Genomic DNA, 23,831 nt, shown 5'->3' with positions numbered 1-23,831 from the left:
GTATGAAAGCTTGAATAGTTAGAAGCAGGATAGATTTGATTTAAATCACAATTTAAGTTTTAAAAATTGGATTTTTGATCATTACTTTTTAAAATTTAAATTGTGATTTAAATCATTTTTTAAAAAATTGATTTTTATCCACCCTGGATGGGAGCGAGACTGGGTTGAATGCAGCAGGAAAAGACAGAAAGATGGACAAGTAATTTTCAGCTCATAGATTTATGGTCCCTAAACGATGCATTGTTGTTTTACAATGCAAAGAAATGCACATTTATCCATCATTTCTTTGTCTAGTGGTATCTGGAAACCACCCTGTAGTAGCAATTTCCTTTCTACTCCACTATGAGGAGCTAGGTCCACTTCATGGAAAAGAAATGTGCATATTATCAAATGACATGCAAAACAGGAGACATACACCTTGATTCTTTATTTGAGTAAGTCAACTAAAATGTTTCTTGTCAGCATTAGGCTATTGCTTTACTAATTATATAAATGAGCAATATATAATTTACAGTGAACTGGATCTGTTTTCATAAGTTAGGCTTTGACAGCGGGTTGAGTTTTGAGAGATGCCAGTGGTGTTTACACGGGGACCAGATTGAAATACTGAGGGCAATTTACATGCATGTTGACTGAAGTCTGCGGTAATTCAACAATTTTCAGCTGACCTTACCACAACTGTCACTCTAAGGAGTGTTGATGGTGCACAGTGCATTCTAGCTGAATATTCCCAGAAGTTGCTTATAGATGTTCATTCTTCTAAAGCAGGAAACATTTTAATAATGGGAGATAATTTTCCAAGGGTTTTTTTTCTTTTAAAAGAGATACAGATTTGAGGGGAAATCGAAGACATTCTTTTCAACAGAAGGGGTTTATCTGGGGCTTGGGGTGGCACGGCAGCACACAAAGACACCTACACACATACGAAAAAAAAACAAACAAAAGCAACACAAAAATAAGAATAACAAGAAAAAACACCTTAAACTGTGCCCAACAAACCACCATCACCTACACACTCTAGCAACACACTGACATAATCATAAAATCCATCACGCAGCCCACAACATCCCCCAAAAGGCAACCAAAACGGTCCATACAAAATCTACCAAAATATACATCTTTAACAGAGTAAATACATAGTAATTAATCAAAAAAATTAAAAATCAATCAAACAGGGAAAGCACACACATACACACGCACGCACACAAAACACACACGCACATGCACGCACACACACACACACAGAAAAATAGCAAAATAAACAAAACACATACAGCTCGTTCTTCCAAAACACAAGGAAAGCAAGCAAAGGCAAAAAGAAAGGAAAGCTTCCCCAAATCGAAAACACTAGAATATAGGAAGGTTCTCCCCAGGAGACGACTTAATGCCTTCCCTTCCCCCCCATCCCCCCCCCACCATCTAGAAGCAGAAGCAGGCCAGGCCTAGGCAGCAAAAATCATTTTTAAAAATTTTTTAAATGATTTGGGTTTATGAAAGACACAAAAGGTGTTTTTAATTTTCAAAAAACACCTTTTGTATCTTTCATAAGCGTGAATCATTCGTGTTTTAAAGGTTCTTTTTCAGCCTCTTTCATGCCTTCATACTATGTACCACAGAAGCATACCTTTTGCAGACTATATTATCCAAAATAGGTTTTTTTAAAACTAGAAACCAGAGGCTGAAATTGCCGTTGTTTGCAGAGAAAAGCATGCAACCTTTCCTGTTAACCTAGTACTGTTAGTTATGCCAGATACAGCCAATGTGAGTTGTAGGCCCCAAAATAAATACTTGCACACTGAACACTTCTGAGGAGGACCCTGGAAACCAGAGAAATAAGTAAGAAGTGCCAGAGCACTAAATTCAACACCTCCACCCCTGGAAAAAAAAAAAAGCCCCTAAATAAATCATGCTTTTAGGAGGGCACACATAAAGCATGCTGCTTGTAAATGTGCTACAGCAGATTTTGTCCTTTAAATTATTGAGACGTGTCGAATGTCATATGGATGGCAGGAAAATGAACAAGATCATCAGGGAAAAACCAGTTACTTTAAAGAGAAAGAAAGTGCTCCAAAGAATCATTCATTCACACGACGGGGATTGTAAGCAAGCCAGTGCTATGGCGAACAGACTATCTTTCAAGCTCTTGTAACAATAAACTACAGTCGTGTCCCACTTAACGATTACCCCGTATAACGACGAATATGCTTCACGACGATGTTTCTGCGATCGCAATTGCGATCGCAAAACAATGTTTTAAATGTTTTTTGTTGTTTTTTTTTTGCTTTGTGAAGATCAGTTGGTTCCCTGCTTCAGGAACCGATTCTTCGCATTATGACGATCAAAACAGCTGATCGTCGGGTTTTCAAAATGGCCGCCGGGTGCGCAAAATGGCTCCCCGCTGTGTTTTTGGATGGATTCCTCGCTCTACAGGCACCGAAAATGGCAGCCCCTATGGAGGATCTTCGCTGGATGGTGAGTTTTCAGCCCACTGGAACGCACTGAACTGGTTTCAATGCATTTCAATGGGCTTTTTATTTCGCTTTACAACGTTTCCGCTCTACAGCGATTTCGCTGGAACCAATTAACATCGTTAAGCGAGGCACCACTGTAGTATTTCCCAGGTGCTGCAAATCAAACCTGCCATGAAAAGGATGAGCTGTGCCACTCCGCCATTGCCCACCCCCAAAGGCTGCTGGCAACCCAAAAGGATGGCCGGTTATGAAACCCAGCCAAACTTTATAGACCTCATAGTCAAAAAATCTCTCTCTTTTTCACCTGCGTGAAGCTCTTTTGAAGGCTCCAGATGACAGTGTCTAATTCTCCCCAAGCAGTTACATCACCCCCAGTAACAAGCCCCATGGAACTGTTAGCTGATGAATTGCAACATTGCAGTGAAGTCACCGTATTTCCGAACACCTCAGCTTGCTTTTAAATTAATTTTAGCCAGCATTCATATTTACCATCTGGTTTAGCTCAAACATGCATGGTTTTGGCACAAGAGAGCTTGAATGCCAATCTGAGCCTATTTCCTGGAGGTGGCTATTTTTCTGTTCATTCTTTCCCTTTCTAGAATCCCAATGATTGCAATATACCCTGGGTGGAAAAAACCTGTTTTCTCTCCTCTCAACGTCTCCATTTCATTCTGTTCCTGTCTGGTAACAGTCCTGAGCATTTTTCTCCTGTTCTCTGTTGTCCCAATCTCTCAGTGCAATCACATTTGTAAACTGATTAGTTATGATTTTGATTTAAAAAAATACACTCTGGGAAAGAAACTGAGCTCCTGACCAAGGGCTGGGAGGCGGGAGAAGTTAAACAGAAATGAGGGCTGGCTGTGTAGTCACATTTAAGCTGCACTGAAAGTTCAGTTTCTGTATATCCCAGACCTGCTGCCGATAATTAGATTCAATGCTATTTCCTGTGTGTGTGTGTGTGTGTGTGTGTGTGTGTGTGTGTGTGTGTGTGTGTGTGTGTGTGTGTGTGTGTGTGTGTGTGTGTGTGTGTGTGTGTGTGTGTGTGTGTGTGTGTGTGTGTGTGTGTGTGTGTGTGTGAGAGAGAGAGAGAGAGAGAGAGAGAGAGAGAGAGAGAGAGAGAGAGAGAGAGAGAGAGAGAGAGAGAGAGAGAGAGAGAGAGAGAGAGAGTCTTTAAGAACCTCCGGAGAAGTCTGGTCTGGAGGAAGAACCCATACTGTATATTTATTTAGAATAAACGCATGGTACAGTCATAGCTTAATTCTTGATGCATTCAAAATAGAGACATCCTTTGGTCCCAAAATACAACAGTGAACTCCCTTGTCTTTTTCTACTCCCTCTGAGCCATGGATCTGGCATAACTATGGCAAAGAGCTGCTGGGAGGCACATGAAAATAGCCATACTGGCCTACAGGCAGCATGCTTCCCAACCTTGCTCTACAGCAGGGGTCCCCAACCCCCAGTCCACAACCAGGCAGCAGTCGGTCTGCAGCCTAGGCAGGTCCGTGGATACAGATCTCCTGCCCCCCACAAGCGCCGTCACGTGCATGCACACTAGAGTGCTCCACTACTTGCGAGCATGCATGCACACAAGTGCCCCCCGCAAGTGCCTCCACATGCATGCACTCCACCCCCCTGTGGGCGCACCACACCCCCGCGAGTGTGCCCTGCCCCCCCCACACCCAACCAGCCTGCGGTTGGGAAAAGGTTGGGGACCACTGCTCTACAGGATGTACCTACCAAAAAGTTTGATCCATCTTTCGCACTTTTCCATCCAAATACACTGTTGGCTTCAAAATGTAATACTCTCTTAGCAATCGCTTCCTTTCCTTTTTCCTTATTGATTCATTCAGAACAATCTATGATTGCACTTGGCTGGGTCTATAGCATTCCAGCCTACAGAGAGCAGAGTTTCACTTACTCTTAGCTGGAAAACAGGAAATCTTTGACACCGACAAAATCGAATAAAATTAACACTAGTTATCTGAATGTCTGTTGGAAATGTGAGAAGGAAATTGGTACATAATGGTTGTTGTGGGTTTTTTGGGCTCTTTGGCCATGTTCTGAAGGTTGTTCTTCCTAATGTTTCGCCAGTCTCTGTGGCCGGCATCTTCAGAGGACAGCACTCTGGTACATACTTTCATATGTGGTGGGAATGCGAAAAAGTAGAAAGATTTTGGAAACTCATCTTTAAAGAACTAAATGACATATGCGAAAAAGATATAGAATTTAATCCTGAGATAGCTCTGTCATCAATACTTGAGAATGCAGAATATGATAAGATGACTAGAGAATTGATTACCAATTTATTAACAGCAGCCAGATTAATAATAGCTAAGAACTGGAAATAGAAGTTTGAATTTCGAATGGAAGAATGGTATAATGAAATATGGAACATTGCTATAAATGATAAGTTAACTTGTAACTTAAAGGTTAAGAAAGGAAAGATGAAAAAGAATAACTTGTATGATATATGTGGCAGATTTCTTGAATATGTGCTAACAAGAGGAAAAGGGAAAGCTCCAAATCAAGAATCAATGCAGTTCTGGAGAAGAGGATAATAAAGAAAGAATAATAATAAAGACAGAGGAAGAGGAGGGTTACCGCAAGTGGTCCTGACTTGGGTGGTTGGGAACACAGTTGATTTGTATTTTTGGTTTATGTATTTTAACGTTTATGTTGTAGTTTAAGAAAAAAAATACAAAAAAATAAAGCAGGAGAAGAAGGAAAAAACAGCAAATATTTCTTGTGCTAGTTTTCTACAGAAAGGGATATTCTACATGTCTCAAAAAATGCAAGGGTTCACTGCATTCTAAGAAGGAGAGCCACATAACCTGCAGGGAATGACTATTCTCCCACTGTTGATCACTCCTTGGGACTTGTGAAATGAGAAAGAATAAAACTTCCAGGTCCAATGCTATTTTTGTTGGCTATAAACCAGAGCAAGCTAGTAGGTCTGACTGAGCTACTTCAGAGGGCTGGGGTGAAACAAGGGCAAATATAGGTCAACAACACCTACAGAGGTCACACAAGGCTGCCAAATGCCCAGAATGTTGGGTGATGAGCCATCCAAATCTTGTTTTGATTTGGAGCATTGAGAAAATGGAGGGTTTCCCTGACCTATTATGTGCAAATGGGCAAATCTTTTTTTGGTGGAAACAATAAAAAGGGGCTCACTCTTAGGCTAGACTGACGACATCTCGTGATAAGTTGTAGACTTACCATTGCATTCTGGAGGGGACGCTGGTATCCTGTTGGTCGATAATGCAGCCTTTCTGACCAATCAGTGTGGATGTCCCCCAGGTACAGTTCCTCCACTTCCTGGTCTCCCTGGTTCTGATGCAAAAACAATGGCTGCTGGTATTTTTCCACCCGCACAAGGCTCAGTTCGTGCATGGCAAAGCCGAGGCCTGCAGTGCAGTCTTGCTCTCCTTTGGTGCTCAGAAGCTCATAAATGGCACCGGGAGCCCATGCTCGTCCAGCTGGTAAGAACCCACGACAGTGTTCTCCCGAAGTCTGATTGATGCGAGCCACAGTTTCCCGCATAGCCTTCTGACTGTGGAAGACGATGCCAACTTTATGAAGGTGGTAATCTGCTTCAGTTGCCCCTCGGGTGATCCAGGAGGCCTGGCGAAGCCTGATTTTGCCTTTGATGACCAGGGAGTAGGTGGGGTCCCGGCAGCCAGGGTCTCGGTAATAGAATTGATAGGCTTTGAAGAGGCGGTTGGGGAAGAACATATATGAACGGGTGAGATATTCAGGTCCTGGCCTCACTTCACACCTGAAAGCAAGTAGGATGTTTTAGTTACAACCAGGGCTCTTATTAATAATATCAGTTTTCGTTGCACCTACACTGTGTATACAGTAGGACCCCTACTTGTTGGTGAATACATAGTAAGGATTCTAGTTCCTTCTAGTGGCCAGTTCTGGTAACACAACATGAAAAAAAAAAATCCAGTTTTTTCTTTTACCATGCGATATTTAATGTTCACTATTATCCATAGTTTTCAGCATCTGTGAGTGGGCTTGGAACCAATCCTTCATGGATATGGGAACACTATTGTATCTTTGCTTGTGCGAGAGGTGCAAATTAATTCAAACAGGAATTTTATCTTTGGTTGTGCGAGAGGTGCAAATTAATTCAAACAGGAATTTTGTTGTGTTCCTGTTGGTTATTGGGGGGAAATGTGAGACCTGAAAAACGTTTGGCAGAATGTCAACATTTGTATCATTTTGACTCACTGTGAAAAATGCCATGGGTAACCACATTAGCATCCTGCAGCAAAGTCAAAGTTTTCTCCAAATATTTGTGCAAAATTAAACTCAAGACACTACACTGATTTTGATACAATGAAAGTGATCTGGTATGAATCATGTAATGAGCAACAACAATGAATGATTGAATTAGGAGAAGGAAGATATCTGTGAAGATTCTCAGGCATCCAGGTGAGGTTATCTGGAAGTTGAGTCATGGCAACTGGACTTCTTTCTTGTTAGGTTGAAATGTTTCACTACTCATCCAAGTAGCTTCTTCAGGATGAGTAGTGAAATGAATGGTCACATTACTAAAAAAAATTGTTCTGAAAGCAGAATTTTAAAAAGGGATAGAGACATTGTGATGATTGGATCTCCACTATGTTTAATCAACTTTTCTTTAAATAAAAGCAGAATGTTTCTCCCATTCATTGTCAGGGAGCTGTGGGACAAGAGGAAGAAGTCTTTAATAACCAAAAATCACTGTTGGGTTGATATTACTGCAGGTTGTGATTTTCAGTAATGAAAAACTATCTCCTCCCATCCCAGGGCTCCCAATGAAAAGGATTGTGGAAATGTTTCCTTTCCAAAAATCATCCCATGCTGATGATGTTACCAGTCCTCTGCAGCCATAGTTACAGGAACAGAATTTCAGCAGCTGACTTTGAAACTGGAATAAACAACAGAAGAGAAATACACTATCCCAACTAATACTCAAAACCCACACCTGCACATAAACACAGTCTGCAGCAAGACTGGCAATGTGTCTCTGCTGCATTTGGCACCTTTACAAGATTGCCTCTGCACCGCTTCACTCTTCTTACCCTGTTGAAATCCAATGGCCTTCCAACTGAGGAGGCTGAAGAGCAGAAATTCTAGCACCATCCTGAAGGTGGCGCAGTTGATATTGGCACTGTGGCTCCCACCGCAGTTTTCCAGGGCTGAGCTGGTCTGTGTGAGATATGGGGACATCCCATAGCTTTTTTCCAGATGTGTAAGCTTTAAAAGAAAAATCAGATGTTTTAGGCATAGATGTCAAGAGGCTCTCAAATCCAGCAGGTTGGCTAAAAGAAAGCAAGCACCCTGTTTCTCTAGCATTTACTAACAGTCAGTTTTTATACAATTTTTTAATGTGCCAAATACTTTACAAACTTACAGATCCATGCCTTGTGATGACTACTTTATAAGTTTTCAAATTCTCAGATGTGCTTTTATCTTGCAGTGAAGGAAAAATTGTAATACGTATCAGTAGGGGCAAGATTTCTACAACATTTCACACTTTCTGTGAAATCTATATCTGAACCCAGAAGCACGTTTAAACATGTTTAATCTGGCCTTTCTCACCAGATTACTCATAAACGTGTCCAAAACCACTTATAAATTCAAACATAGGCTGAAGAAGAAAAAAATTGATGTATCATAGAAATCGTTCTTGCTACAGCATTATGCCCATTTTACAGATGGACAAAAAGAGATTAAGAACCAGAAGCCTGCCTACAAAATATATTAGGTATCTAATGCTTAGTTAATTATTTAAAAAAAGGTGCCCCAATTCAAGACCTTTAAGAATTTGCAAAACTGTGATGTTAAGTGCTAGGTCCTCTGTCACAGAGATGATTGGTGCTAAGATGCTAACCTGCGATGATAGATTGCAGGATTAACCTCCCAAAGCTGGTGTCCTTGGGATTTCAAAACCCATTTTCTCTAAACAATGGCAATGGTGTTTGGAGTGGATAGGATACAGACTCCAAAACACTTCTAAGGCAGCAGGCTGATGAAGGCTAATGTAAGAACAAAAGGAATTATGCTTCTGTTTACTTCAAAACCACTCTTTCTATTCATACACAGATTTCAATTAAATTAATTAATTAATTGGCCAAGACTCCTTTATCTTAGCCAGTCACATGGTGGCAAGCTCAATTTCTAGGGGAGATTTTTGTGTGTGTGTTTGATGCCTATAAACTAGTTTATACACAAGCTGCTTTGAAACCTCACCAAACTGAAAAGTGAATGGCAATCATCTTAATGAAAAGATTTATCCAAACCGAAAAGTGAATGGCAATCATCTTAATGAAAAGATTTATCCAAACCAGCACATTCTAACCACCAAGCTACAATCAACAGCTTCTGGGTTGGTTGGTTAGTTTCCTTCTCTTTGGATGTTGAAGCCAAGTGATTTTCAATTCAATCTGCTAGTCCTTTCAAACAAGGTAGTTCTGTTCAGGGTAGATTTGATTTAAATAACATTGATTAAAGTCATGATTTAAATCACAATGTAAAGATTAAAAATCTGATTTTTTTAGAATTTAAATTTTTAAAAAATCTTTTTTAAAAATTTAAATTGTGATTTAAATCGTGATTTAAATCAATATTTTTTTTTAAAAAAAATCATTGGTTTTTATCCTGGCATTTGTTTGAACCTTTTAAATACAGTGGTGCCTCGCTTAACGATTGCCTCGTTTAGCGATGAATTCGCATAACGATGTGTTTTTTTAGAAAATAATATGCATCGCATAACGATGTTTCCTATGGGCGATTTTCATTTAGCGAAGTTTGGGACCATGCTTTGCATAACGAATGCGATTTTAGGTCCCCGCCTTCACTTAACGATGTTTTTTTTTCCAATTAAAAAAGTGTCTTAGAAGGGTCAAAAACGGTTCTAAATGCTTGGATTCGTTAGAGGACCCCTTAAGTCATGTGCAAACCTGATTTGGCTTTGATCTGACTTTTCGTTAATTTTTTGTGAATTTTTTTTTTTTGGCCCATAGGAACCAATGGACCTGTCAAAATCTGACAGCTCCATGCTTTCCTATGGGGGAGAAAACAATTTACAAAAAATTAACGAAAGTTCAGATCAAAGCCAAATCAGGTTTGCACACAACTTAGGGGGTCCTCTAACGAACCCAAGAATTTAGAACAGTTGCTGAGTCTTCATTAATTTTTTGTGAATTTTTTCTTCCCCCATAGGAAATAATGGAGCTGTCAGATTTTGACAGCTTTCAAAAGTTGGGGGGGAAAAATTCACCATAAATTAATGAAAAGTCAGATCAAAGCCAAATTAACTTTTGCATCCGTTTTAGAGGGTGCAGAAGCTAATCCAAGCATTTAAAACCATTTTTGACCCTTGTATGACACATTTAAAATTGCAAAAATTGACTTCGCAAAGCCATTAAAATGTATTGAGTCAGCTTCAATACATTCCAATGGAGGATACATTGTTTCGCTTAGCGATGTTTCCTATGGGTTTTTTCGCTTAACGACGGCAATCCGTTCCAATTGGAACGGATTAACAGGTTTCCAATGCATTCCTATGGGAAATGGTGTTTCGCATAGCGATGGTTTCACATAGCGATGTTTTTTTTGGAACCAATTAACATCGCTATGCGAGGCACCACTGTATTTGCATACATACTGTCTTTAGCTTTAAATATTGTCTTTTAATGATGCAAGTCGTCTTTGAATACTCATTGTTTTTAGCTGAAAGTATCATCTTTTAATTATGAAAGCAACCTTTATATATTCATTGTTCTTTGCTTTAAATATTGTCTTTTAATGATGTAAGCCACCTTCGGTCCTTTTTTAAGGAGGACAACAGGGTAAAAACATTAAAAAAAATTACAGCTGATGATATTCAAGTGTTGAGCAAGGAACTTCAAGGTAATCTTTTAACAACAATAGCAAAATATGTCCCAACAGAAGCACCCAGATTACAAATCTGGCCTTTCTTTATTATGGCTTGGATAAATATAGCAGTTTGCTAGACAGTTAAAAATATTGGTCCCAACAATTCGACTGGTTAAATGTCAAACTCACCCGAAAGGCTGGCAAAGAAAGTCTAAGGAGCTAACAAGTGGCCCTGAAATAATTTCTTTCTCTCCACTGTCGGCAACCCCATAGAACAGGCCTTGCTATGTATATGAATGAGAGTGCAACAAAATGTTACAGTGTGCATCTTCCCCTCTAACAGAAGCGCTTCTGTTCAGGTTTCCAGCCTGACCAACAGCCATGCCCTCCCCCTCTGGGGTTTTAAAAAGCCAACTGCTGCCCACGTGGCACTCTCCAGATTTTTTGAATAGCTCCCATCAAGTTCCAGCAAGTATGACAATGGTTAGGAAGGGCTGGGAGTTGTAATGCAAAATATTCAGAATGCTCTGTATGTGTCTGCCTGTCTCTGTGTAAGGTGAGAAGTCTATCTGGCGTTCTTGCCTGCTTGCTTTTCCTTCTCTCCAAATGCCACTCCGTTTTCATCAAGCCCTTGTTCCATTGTTAGGAAGGGAAGCAGAACTCTCAGGCTTACTGATACAGACCAACTACGGGCTGTCTATTTGGTCCATGTCTTGTTCCATGTTCGTCAAAAGACACAGCCCTGAAACATGACATCTAGCTGATGACCACCTTCCCTGCAAGTGGGAAACCAACCCTGAGATCCTCAGTGGAGACCTCAGGCTCTATGGCGAATGGAACATCGCAGAGGCAGGCACTCGTCATGGTAGCCCCATGCCTTGGAACATGCTCTCCCAAGTGGTCCAAGAACAGAGCATTGGGACATCCCTTTAAGAAAGAAATTCACGGCATTACTTCTTACTCCAATCTCATCAGGTATATCTGAGCCAGTCAGATGATTGTGATCATTAGCACCAGCTGCAGCAAACAAAGGCAACAAACTACTTCTGCAATTGGAGCAATGTTAACAGTCACAACAATCTGTGGGTAAGAATTAGCAAATGTGACAAGTTCATTTTAAAATGTCACATTACTAGCTCTTCATTTTTAACACACTGTGCTGTTAGTACAGACACACCAGAAAAATACAAGCAAACAAGTTCTAGTGGACAATTATGAGTTTGCACTTGAAAATACAAATATGGAAGACACTTAAAATAGTTAAGACTTAAAACTAGGGAGGGGTGTCTGTCAAAGTAACTTTGAAAACAGCTAAAAATGCTACTTGTGTTGGTGAAGTTACTTGTCTCCTAATTGTAGTGAGTCTGGATTATTACTTCACTGTGCCTTTGCTGTTCCAAAAAGTAACTAGCTTCAGGTAACTCCATTATTTGTTCATCATACTTTTAAGTGTTCCAATTTAAATTCTTGCTGAAAACATCCTTCTTTCTGTAGGCCTCCACCAGCTGATTACAGTGGACCCTTGACTTACAGATGGCTTGACTTACAGACTTTTTGAGTTACAGACTTCTCTGGCCGCAAAATTTAGGTTTGACTTGCAGCCTGAGAATTGACTTACAGACCAGAAAAAAACCAAAATGGAACAAAAACGGCCTGTTACGGGATTAATCGGTTTTCAATGCACTGTAGGTCAATGGAGACTTGACCTACAGACTTTTTGACTTGAGAACCGCCTTCCAATACGGATTAAGTTCTCAAGTCAAGACCCCACTGTACAACCGTTCTTTTTGTGCATTATTCTTTTAAAGCATTATGTTCCAAAACTGTTTCGAAACGTTTTCTACTTTTTGTACCTTTACATGTCAATACAATGGCTTAGAAATTTCACTATATAAAGAGGCATAAAAGTTCCATAAAGGAATAAAAAAAAAGATTTGGTTTATTAGACACAAAACCCCTTCGTCAAGCAGAATAACCGTCTCAGTGGATGTACAAACATTTAACTTCGAATTGTCCAATAAACAATCTGTTTCATTTTACAAGAATACCAGATTGCCCCATTTCCCAGCTCTACCGCAGCTCTCCCAAATCTACCTCAGACTAGCTCTCCTCAATTTACTGCGGAGGGGCAACAACAGGCAAAACAGAAAAATTGCCACACATGGGAACACTAAAGGTCTGCTGTTGCCCTTTTACAAGGACAGTAATCTTGTCACTTACCTCATTTCCCACAGATGTTATAGGCTTAGGCAATGGGAGAAGAGGCAGCCAACTCAAGGGTTTTTTTAAACAGAGTTTCTTAGGAGAACTCAAGTTTCCAATTTTGACCCCAAGTCAATGGAGTGTTTTACCAATGGAAAAGCAATAACCTTGGTTTCAAACACCTTAATTTCAACACCTCTTTTTAAGAAATCTGGTAGGTTTCTACTCATGTTTTTCAGCCATTGCAGCTCACTTCCTGCTCCTGATTTTTTTAAAAATAAAAAACACAAACTCTCCACATGAGAATCACTGTGGTGTAATGGACAACAGTGGGTTTGGGTTGGAGAAAGTGACATCTATGTCCCTTCAAGCTTATAAAACTTCAAGGGTGGTCCAGCCATAGGACACAAGTCATTTTCTATAAGCTTCAATAACCCCAAAATGAGAATAATAGTTATTATTCTGGAAATCCCCACTTCTAATCTCCCTCTACCACACAACACCTGTGACCTTGGAATTCTGCATCTTTACTAGTCTGGAGCCCTCCTGATGGCCAGGGCTATAGTCTCCATCACCCCCAGCCACTGTGGAAAACCTCCTCTCCCCACAAGACTGACAAGAGTCAAGAGTATCAAAAGGCTATCATGTTGGGGGCCCTACCTGGAAGGCATTACAAATCAGCACATCGTTTTGACCAGTATTTCCTCTTTCCAGCTCAATGCAGTGACAAGGGATGGGGTGGACTTACTAAACTCTACGTTCTTGCCCCTTTATGACACAATGAGATACCTCAGCCTAGAATTAAAAAGTCCAGTGAGGTTCCTCAGCTTGAACCAACAACAAGATTCGTCACACACTTCGGACAAGAGCAAGACAAGGAGTTTTTATTTGTCCTTCAAAGGCAATGCAATGTGTGTTAAAAGGACCACCCAAGTGATGTTTCAAATTATTAAAACAAAGCTGCCGTCATTGTAATGTAAGGCAAGCTTTGTATAAAACCAAGCAAATTTTGTGGAAAGTCAGCAAATGTTGTGCAAAACCTTTCATATGCCACGATAGTCCCACCCACATTTTCTCGTGAAGAAGAGGTGAACATTCTCCACTCACCTGGGTGAAGACAAGACAAGAGAAGCAAAGGCTTCCTTCCCTCATGGTGACAAATGCCAGCCATGCAAACATGGCTTTGGGTACATCCATTTAAACATTGTACTCTCAGGGCCTCCTCAAGGCATTTCCCACCACACTCAGGCAGGAGGTTGTGCCAGATGCACTGTGGGAAGTGAAACTAGAAAACTCCAATTTCAAACCTCCGCTGCCTTGTGGCCATATCCACTGATGGAAAAGGCTTCAAGGCAAAATCCGGAGCCAGAGTCCTGGAGGCAGTTCGTGTCGTTCTGGCAACTCCTGCGATGTCGCTGGAACCAGTTGTATTGGCTCTTGCCTTTCCATTGGACTATTTCAGCGACGTGGAGAGGTGAGACTTCTGCTTGGGTAACAGCCTATCCATATTATTTTACCCAGGCTTCATGCTCTGGAAAAGACACTCATACAGCACACATTACCATAGTCTCTCTAGACTGAAAGACGCCTAAGAGACATAGTGGATAGCAGGAAGCTTTTTTCTCTCTCTCTAAGAGTGCAATTAAATGGTCAAATCATGGTTGATTTGAATTGGTCCAGCGCTTTTTATCCCAGAGCCCAGAGTGGCTTTTTTTGGTCTCTGCTTTTGCAGTTCTTCTAATCTTTCAAAATGGAATGATTCGAATGGGCTTTTCCCCATGTGGCTAGTTGTGATGCATTCCTATAAAGACAGGAGGGTGTATCTGTAGGTGGTGTTTCAATGATGTAAGCAGTTGGGGCATGATATACAGGCCCAGGGGTGGGGTGGACATTCAAAAGCAAACCACTGCGATTTTAATATGGGGGATTGGTTGTTAGTCCTGAATCCTGTCACAGTAAGCTTCAAATCATGTCGGAAAGCTGTGAAACAAAACCTTAGTGGTGTTAATTACTTAACTGACAGATCTGAAAGTGGATTTTACAAGTTCATCAAGCCAGTAATTCAAAATCGTATGTGACCAGAAATGAGGTAATTCCTGCATGTGTTACTACAAAATAAGGGGGAAAATAACAGATGGGAACCCTTTAAAGGAATTCTGATGTGTGAATTATGATGTATTTTGCAAAATTACAGTTTAAACTTCTGCTGCTTTTTCTTCTTAGACTGTAAAGTACCTTTCCGTGTTATTTTTTTATAGAAACATTTTTGAGAAATATACTAGTCTGAAGCTTTAAATGAGAAAGTGGCTTCATACTGAACCATTAAAAAAATCAGGAGAGGTTGAACCGAAGGAAGTGTGTTGTGACTTTTAAAATGGGCTGAGAAGCCAAGGTGCTGGATTTGATCTAATGAGTGGAACTAGATGTGCAAGATAAAGAAGTGGCAGGACTAAAGCATTTTCTTCATATAACATGGCACACTTAAAAAGAGAACAAGAATAAGTTCTTACACAAACTGAGCAATATTCTGCAAGTAACATAAATAATGCTTTAAGGCAAAATACTAAAGTTGGTGGGAAATAACAGCGGCTGATTTCTCACCAAGTTGCACATAGCTTTCAGGAACAAAAGCATTAAAAGAGCTTATATATCTTCAACAACTAGCCAGCCATTCTCTGCTTGTTATCTGTCTTCACACTTTACAGTTTGTGTAAATTACGGAGAGTCTGAGGAGATTAAAAAATAGCACTCCTTTTCTCTCTCTTTCAGAGCTTGAAAATTCCTTCATAGTCTAAATTGCCAAGTATGAAGCAATTAGCTGGTACCCTTTTTACCCCTTGTCCAAGCTGGCCAAAAATTACCACTGTCAATTTAGGAAGAATTCTAGCCAGTTGGAGGCTCCTAGATCTTAATATTCACAATGTAAAAGCTTTGTTGAAGGAAATTAGTAGACGAGAATGGTAATGGTAGAGACATCCTAGACTTTTTTTCCTAGGCTAGGTCTGTGTAGATTTTGTCAAATACTTGGGAAAAAGCCAAAGTTTTTCCTAAAAATTCTCTTAATAAGTCCTCATTGTGAAGAAAAATCCACTCGTTCAATATGAAATACTTTTAAAAATTATTAAAATGATACTTCTAGACTTCACCACATGGGGGCAGATTTAGATGAAAATCCAGTCAAGAACGATCTGCAAAGGCTACAGCGATGTTAACTTTTAAAAAACAGAGTCTAAAAACAGCACAATAGAGAGCCCATAATTTGAAGTCCTTTCACTGTTGAGTTTTTGAAGAATTCTTCCTTTCTGTTCTTTCTGGAGCCAACTTGAGTCTTTGCTAGGATTCTGCATATGCAACCCCAAAGCTCTAAAGTTTTGCCAGCCTGCAAAACATTAAAAGAACAAGCCCCTAAAAACAGTACACAGCAGATTTCCTTCTCGACTGCATTTAAAATATTCAGCTTTTCCTAAAAATCTTTTTTGTTTTGTTTTGTTAATGTGTGAAACAAAAAGCAGGCTTACAAAATGGTATTTTACAACAAGAAGCATTCATTCTCAAAAACACAAACGTTTTAAGACTGTGGGTGTGGGAGTCCAGATGACGGTTTTTACAACAAAATTGTCCTGTCTCATTCACGGAATTTTGCAGTGGGTCCAGGCGGCCATCATCTTCCATTTGAAAACATGCCACCTTATCCCACGGCTTCTGCACTTTTGTTTTTTTAGAAGGAGATGACTGTTGCAAAAATAAATATGGAATATCTGCCCAATATCTGAGTGATCAATAATATGAAGGCCGTGCCCTGGTGTTTCTCTTTAATATCTCTCTATTTCTCTCTAATATCATATACTTAGTTGCAACATTCATGTGCCACATTTCCTCCTTGAGGTAGGTCAGGACTATGAGTGACACCAGGTAACCCAGTGAACTTGGTGGCCAAATGGCAGTTTGAACCCAGACGTTCCACGTTCCATACTCTAACCACTCACAACCCTGGTTTGGCACTTTTGATACACAGTAAAAGGGGTTAAAGGGGAGAAATTGGGGTGTAATGGATAACTCAGTGGTTTAAGTACAGTAGGATCCTCTTATCCACAGGATCAGTATCCACTAATTCAGCGGGGCCCCAACGCTTTTCGGTCCACAGATTGGCTGGGGAAGGCGGGGCACCTCCCGCGCTTGTGCGCATGCGTGAATGCACATGCTTGCATGCACACACACTTGTGTGCATGCGCGAATGGTGATGCAGCACTTGTGCAGGTGCATGCACTCATGCACATGTCTGAACAGCAGTGCCGCTGTTTGTGCATGCGCATGAGAGCACCCACATCTGCACAAGTGGTGGACCGCATTTCACTAATACATGGCTCAGAACATCACCAGAAGCTTGATGGACCACTTCTGCATACTGTATACCTAGAAAACCCAACAGGCTTGCCATACATAAGAAACATCTTGACTGTTACTTAAGTCCTAAACAGGTTGGGACCAAGATATCTGAAGGACTGCCTCTGTCTGGTCAATCCTTGTTTTGTGTATTCCACCACTAACAGGTATGGCCGGCTGTAAACAGAACCTAGGTCAGAAGCCTGGTTGTGGGAATGTGTGCCAGAAGAGATCTCACTGCTCCTTTGTTCATGCTTTCTGGCAGACAGGCAAGACGTTTTTCATTTTGACAGGTTTGCAATGGATTTTAACTGTCTGTTAACTTTATGGTCTTTAGTCTTCACACTGGTCTTACTGTTCTTATTTCTACTGTGTTTGGATCATTTTGTCATCATGATCCACTTTTGGGGCCCTTAAAGAGGCTGAAGAGCAGCATATAGATAATCCTTTAAAGCACCCGTTCTCTACGGTCCCCTGGAGGTCCCTGGTGCATTTGAAGGGGGCCACGGACTGGAAACAATTCTTCATACACCATCTTGTACTGATTTGTTATACAACTTGCACAATTCTGAATCATCCTCTATTTATTTCATATCATGTTTAAAGCTGTGGCCAAGAAAAAAAAAGAGGTTGAGAATAGCTGCTTTGAATGAATGAATGAATGAATGAATGAATGAATGAGATACATAATTGTTTCTATGAATAAATATTTAAATGAATAAAATACTTAAAACAGCAGAAATAAATAAATACATAAATAAATACTCCAGAAACAGAAACACAAGCATGGAACCAGAGATAGGGAATGGTGTACAGTGGCGCCTCACGTTACGATTGCCCCGCATTACGACGAAACCACATTACAATGATCTTTTTGCGATCGCAACTGCAATCGCAAAACGATGGTCTGAATAGGGGTTTTACACTTTGTGGTTGGTTCCCTGCTTTAGGAACCAATTCTTCACAAAACGATGATTTTGAGACAGCTGATCGGTGGTTTCAAAATGACCACCGGGTAAATAAAATGGCTCCCCGCTGTTTTCTGGGACGGATTCCTCACAAGACAGCCATTGAAAATGGCCGCCCTATGGAGGATCTTCACTGGACGGTGAGTTTCCAGCCCACTGGAATGCATTGAATGGGTTTCAATGGGCTTTTTATTTTTGCATTACAACGGAATGAATTAACGTCGTAAAGCAAGGCATCACTGTATTTTAAAGACTACATATCCCAGAATTTTCCTGAGACACCATGGCCACTAGATACATTGGCTTGGAGATGCTACAAGTAGTTGTCAAAAAATGTAACCTTCCCAAGCTGTGCATGGGATCCCTTGGAAAGAAAAAGCTAAGCAAAGTACTGTCTTAGGCGACAAGGCAAAACACAGCAAATTGGTTAAACTTGTTGCCCCTCTGCTCCAAAATGCCCCCTACCAAAATGCCCCCTACCAAAGCAGCCTCTTCCTGAAATATAAAAAAGCTTCAATCAGGCTCTCAGTTAAAACACACTTGGGCCCTGGAATAGCCCACAAATCTTTGCACACCAGGAAAAATGGTCTATAGTTAAGTGCAACATCTCTGGCTATTGGCATTAGTGTTGTTTATTTACTTAGCTAATGATATTGTGCTTTCACCAGTCTGGACTCCACAGGATGGCCAGGATGGGCGCCCCACAGCAGACAAGTATGGCAAAGTTAGTGTGATGAAAATACAGTGGTGCCTTGCAAGACGAATGTAATTCATTCTACGAGTAGCACTGTCTTGTGAAAAATTCATCTTGGGAAAAGCGGTTTTCCATAGAAATGCATTGCATAGAATTTTTTTGTCTTGCGAGGCATCAGTCTTGGGAAAAAATCATCTTGTGAAGCACAGCCATAGAAGAAACCATCTTGCGAGGCACCACAGCGACTGCAAAAATCATTCGTCTTGCGGGTTTTTCGTTCCGCAAGGCATTCGTCTTGCGAGGCACCACTGTATATAGAAAGCCTTCTGAAATGGCTCATTTTCGGGGTGTCAGGAAGCAGGAATTCAGTGTTATTTGTACAGACCTGCGCATTAACTGTGCAACTTAAAACTGGATGGGAAAATACTAGCCACAATCTCTCCAAATTAAAAATAAGCCATACGAGGAAACCACAATATATAAGATATTCAGACCTGATGTGGGTAAGCATGTCTTAAAATGTCTGGCAGCAAGGTAGCAACAGACAAATGGCAGTATAGTAGGAACAGGGTGTGTTCACACAGAAGCCATGTCTTGGGTTTCACAAAAACTTATCTTGCTTGCAGTGCAATTTTATGCATATCTACTTGGGAGCCAATCCCTCTGAGTTAAATGAAAATTACATGCAGGTTAATGTTTAGAACAGGGTTGGGAATCAGTGGCTACCCCTATTGACTACTGTATCTTTCCTACCAACCACACCAACCTGGATGATGGAAACAGCACTAAACCACTGAAGGGCCACATGTTCCCTACTCTTGTGTATTCACTAAATACATTTACAGTGGTGCCTCACTAGACAATGACAATCCGTTCCACTGAAATCGCTGTTTAGTGAAATCATTGTCTAGCGAAAAGCATTTCCCCATTGGAATGCATTGAAAACCTGTTTAATGTGATCCAATGGGGAAGAATCATCGTTGTCTAGCGAAGATCGGCCATAGGAAAGCCGCTTTGCGAATCGCCGATCAGCTGTTTAAATCGCTGTCTTGCGAAGCTTAGGTCCCGAAAACACCTGTTTGCGAGCACAGAGGGAGCTGTCAAAAATCGTCATCTAGTGGAAATCGGTTTGCGAAGCAGGGACCAAACATTGTCCAGCAAAATTCCCCCATAGGAATCACTGTTTTGCGAATCGCTATAGCGATCGCAAAAAGCCAATGTCTAGTGAAAAAACTGTCATGCGAGGTAACTGTTTAGCAAGGCACCACTGTAGTAAGTTCCATTCACCTCAGTTACGTTTACTGCTGAGAAGATGAGGGTAAGATAGTACTCAGGCAAGAAATGCAACTGTCCTTCCCTTTTGCAGAAAAATTGCCATCATTACCATCTGCAGTCACATATTCTCCTCTGTAAAGTTTTCAAGCAAAACGCTACAGTTTTGGCACACTTATTGAGGGCTGAGGCTTGGAACAATAGCCACTCAAGGTAAAAATCCAACAAAATTGCAAATACCATTGAAGGAATAAGCTACAAATTGCAAAGGCTGAAGCAGAGACATGACGGCCCTGCCTTCACCAGCTTATGCCCCTATAATTATAACCGTTGCTCCAAATGGAGCTTTTAAAGTAAGCAAGACCGTCCAGTCTAAAGTTAAATTATGTCTACTTTCCTTTCAAGCCTATGGAAGATATATGTCATACTGGCATATCCCAAGTGGAAGGCTATACATTAGTGGCTATTGTGGTCTCTTAAAACTGCAGTACATAAGCCCTTTTTTCTTCCTCTTCTGAAGCTTTGTGAAAAATGCATCTACTAAATCAGATTGTCAAAAGTATTTGTAATGTCTAAATAATTAGTTCTGATCTCAGAAGCAAAAGGACCACCTACCATATAATAGTAAAATAAATAAGGCCCTTTGCCCAGCTGACACAAAACAGGGATGCTGGCCGAAGTTAAAGGCACAGCAAGAGGAATTATTAGAGGGTTAGGAGAGGTTTTTGCTAGGAAGCAAGATAAAAGCAGCCCAGTACGCAAAGTTTGGCTGCCTGACAAGTGTGTGGTATGGAAATGATAGAGACCAATAAATATGCAAAGGCTATGATCATCCCAAGAGTGGGAAATGTTATATGGGAAAGTGTTGGTTCCAGAGAGATGGAATAACAAAAGGTAGGACTGAGTAGTGGGCTGAATGTCCGGCACATCCATTCTGCTAGACTGCCAAGCAAGGTCTTGAGTGGACTCTGTTCCTTTGGTACAGTTTGGACCAAAATGTACAGCTGCACAAAACATTTCAGAGGGCATATACCTGTCTCAATAGGTTAGAACAAGATGTTCAGTGCTATAGGCCATATTGATGGATTGGTTATGCCAAGGCAGCATTTTCTTATTTACATCCATTGTTGTAAGTAATTCCCACTGAACATTTGCTTCCCAGTAAGATGTTTCCCAAAAGGGACTTGAATGTTTTAAGCTTGTGGCTGAAGCATGCCCACATGTACATCAGACTCATAGCTTCCCACAGTGGTGAAGCTATGGTAGATGGAACCAACGAAACCAGGTCAAACCACCAGTCCATCTAGCCTGGTTTGTTTACTCCGATTGATAGCAGTTGGGATCTGAGATAAAAGATATTTTGTTGTCATCAGGTCCCTTTCATGGAGGATGCCAAGCTAAGAGAGACTTAATCAACACAGAAAGGGCATTTTGCGCAGTCCATGACAGAAGACATCTTAGAAGGAAAAATGTGCTTGGAAAGCTATTTAACTGACACATGCCACAGCCCGAGAGACATGAACCAAAATAAAGGAGAAAGGGTGGCATGTGTAATGTTGATTCTCAACTAGCTGTGACGGAATTGGGGGATGCTTGTTCAGTCAAAGCACAGATCTGGCTTTGACTCAATAGGCTGGGGCTTTTTCTTTTGCAAATTTCTTTTGGGAATGTTTGTTAGGGTGTGGTTTCTTTTTTAGATAGCTTGAAATTTCAACCTACTGTTTTGCCTGCCAGCCCAGATCAGCGTTTGATGCATTCCAGTTCCCCCGAATGCCACCGACAGACGCCCAAATTAAAGCTGACGTTCAACCTGCCCTCCGCATAATCTAATAACAGAGCTTCTGGTCCTTCAAATTATAACAATGTTTAGGACTTCCTCACCACAAATACAAGCTGTCATTTAGATTTTTAATTTGTCTTATCCAGGTGGCCTGATTCCACCACCACCACCACCACCACCCCCCGCAGAGCAGCAAGAAGAAAGAAGCCAAGCTTCATTCGGGAACAGAAAAATAAAAAGTCCATTTCATATTGAGCAAAATAGCAGAATGAAGAATAAACAATCATAACAAGCTTGCCAGCATTCCACATCAAGCATTCCACTTCATGCACACAGAAGAAGAAAAAAAATCATAGCCCATTGGAGTGTATAGCTTCAAATTTCTGTCTGTTTTGTTGCAGAGCTTATGAATTTCAAGGCATTCTCCTGTTAAAAGAAACAGCTACCTGCCACTCACCCTAGTATTTGATGTTACAAAAACACACAAGGCTGAAATCCAGTAGGAGGCTGCAACTAGAGCAGACTCACGGAATCAGTGGAGATTTGGTGAGTCAACTAGTCCATAAGTTCCACTGACTCAATGGGCCTACTTTAGTTGTGACTTAGTACTGGATTTCAGCCATTATTTACGTAAAACATTAATCCTACCGTAGAAGGACTGGAGCATTTTTTTATGCATTCATGGTTCCAGGTTCTACTTAGTAGAACATATAAAGCAGCCTAGTAACAGATGCTAGCTCCTTGCACTTCCTACGTTAGCATTCACTTAAAATAATGTTTAACATCAGAAGAAAAATACAACATAGAGTCACAGAAAGGAAGCCATGTTGCCAATCTGCAGCTTGCTTTTGGCTGCAATTTTTTAATATTAAATTTTCTGGGAGATGCTAGGGAATGGTGCAAAAATTGATTGGAGAGCTGCAGGACATTCACCACAAAGTTTACCCTGAATGCCAATGATTCTTGAGGGGTTCAGTGAAAAATCTGCCTGGGAGATGCAAGGAATTAAGACTGGAAGTTTATGCACACCAAACACACTGACTATGCACTAAGACCCTTCCCCATTAAAAGAAAGTGCTAAATATTCTTCCAACAAGAGGTAGGCTTAACCTCCTGGTGCTAGAGACATTTTCCCATGAGTGATCCCATAACAATGTATTGTACTGTGTGTAGATCTCTGTACACTAGATCACTAGTGTACATTTCCTAAATCACATGGTTGGGCTGGCCACATAAATCTTATCCCATACAGCTATTTCCCTGATGGGAAAAATCAGATGCAAAGAACTTCCACCATCAGTCCTACTCTAAGCAGTCAAGCAGCTAAGCACAGCCATGAGGCTTAAAAGCGCAGGGCATAAAAATGCCCTATAGTGAGCCACTGCTTGATCCATCTCAGTAGCCCTAAGCCTTCTTCAGCTTGGTGCCCTCAAGCTGTGTTGACTATATCAACCATCTCCTCCAGCTAGCCTGGCTCTTCAGTTTTCATAGTTTTATGGTCTTTGTTCGTTTTTGTTTTAATTTGTTTAGTGGAAACAAACCTACTGTTTGTTTACTGTTTGATTTCATTCATTAGGATTAGACATCCTTCAGTCTCAAGAGACTATGGTAACATGCTCTGAATAGTTGGAATAGTGTCTAGTGTGGCTCAGAAGGCCAATTCGAGAGTGACAATCCCTTCCACACTGAAGACAAATACAATCTGTCCCCTGTCCAGCTCCCTGGTTTTGTTGGTTTTAGGACTGCGTCTTTGCCTCAGCCTGCCGGACAAGTGTCTCTTCAAAATGGGAGAGACCATGCTGCACCGCCTGCCTCCAGGCTGAATGCTCAGATGTCAAGGTTTCCCATCTGTTGAGGTCCATTCCTAAGGTCCTCAGATCCCGCTTGCAGGTATCGTTGTATTGCAGCTGGGGTCTCCCTCTGGGGTGATTTCCCTGCACTAATTCTTCATACAGGAGATCTTTTTGAATCCAACCATCAGCTGTTCTCATGACATGCCCGAGCCAACGTAGACGTCGCTGTTTCAGTAATGTATACATGATAACAATTCCAGCTCGTTCTAGGACTACTCGATTTGGAACTTTGTCCTGCCAGGTGATACCAAAAATGTGTTGGAGACAACGCATATGGAAGGTGTTCAGCTTCCTCTCCTGCCGGGCACCAAGTATTCAGGACTCACTGCAGTA

General features: G+C 41.0%; 1 protein-coding gene across 1 annotated transcript in view; it reads right to left on the bottom strand.

The window, feature by feature from the left end:
* The window catches only part of APCDD1L (APC down-regulated 1 like), a 40,937-nt gene that overhangs the window by 5,020 nt on the left and 12,086 nt on the right, over positions 1-23,831 (bottom strand). The window contains exons 2-3 of the mRNA XM_020815117.3: positions 7,547-7,721; positions 5,691-6,249 (exon numbers count right to left, since the gene is read on the bottom strand). Of these exons, the coding sequence (XP_020670776.3) occupies positions 5,691-6,249; positions 7,547-7,721 (734 nt within the window). The remainder of the gene's footprint in view (positions 1-5,690; positions 6,250-7,546; positions 7,722-23,831) is intronic.

The sequence above is a fragment of the Pogona vitticeps genome, chromosome 4, assembly GCF_051106095.1.
Source record: "Pogona vitticeps strain Pit_001003342236 chromosome 4, PviZW2.1, whole genome shotgun sequence".
Lineage (NCBI taxonomy): Eukaryota > Metazoa > Chordata > Lepidosauria > Squamata > Agamidae > Pogona > Pogona vitticeps.
Note: the sequence above shows the minus strand (reverse complement) of the source record. Positions and strands in the feature narration are given on the sequence as shown.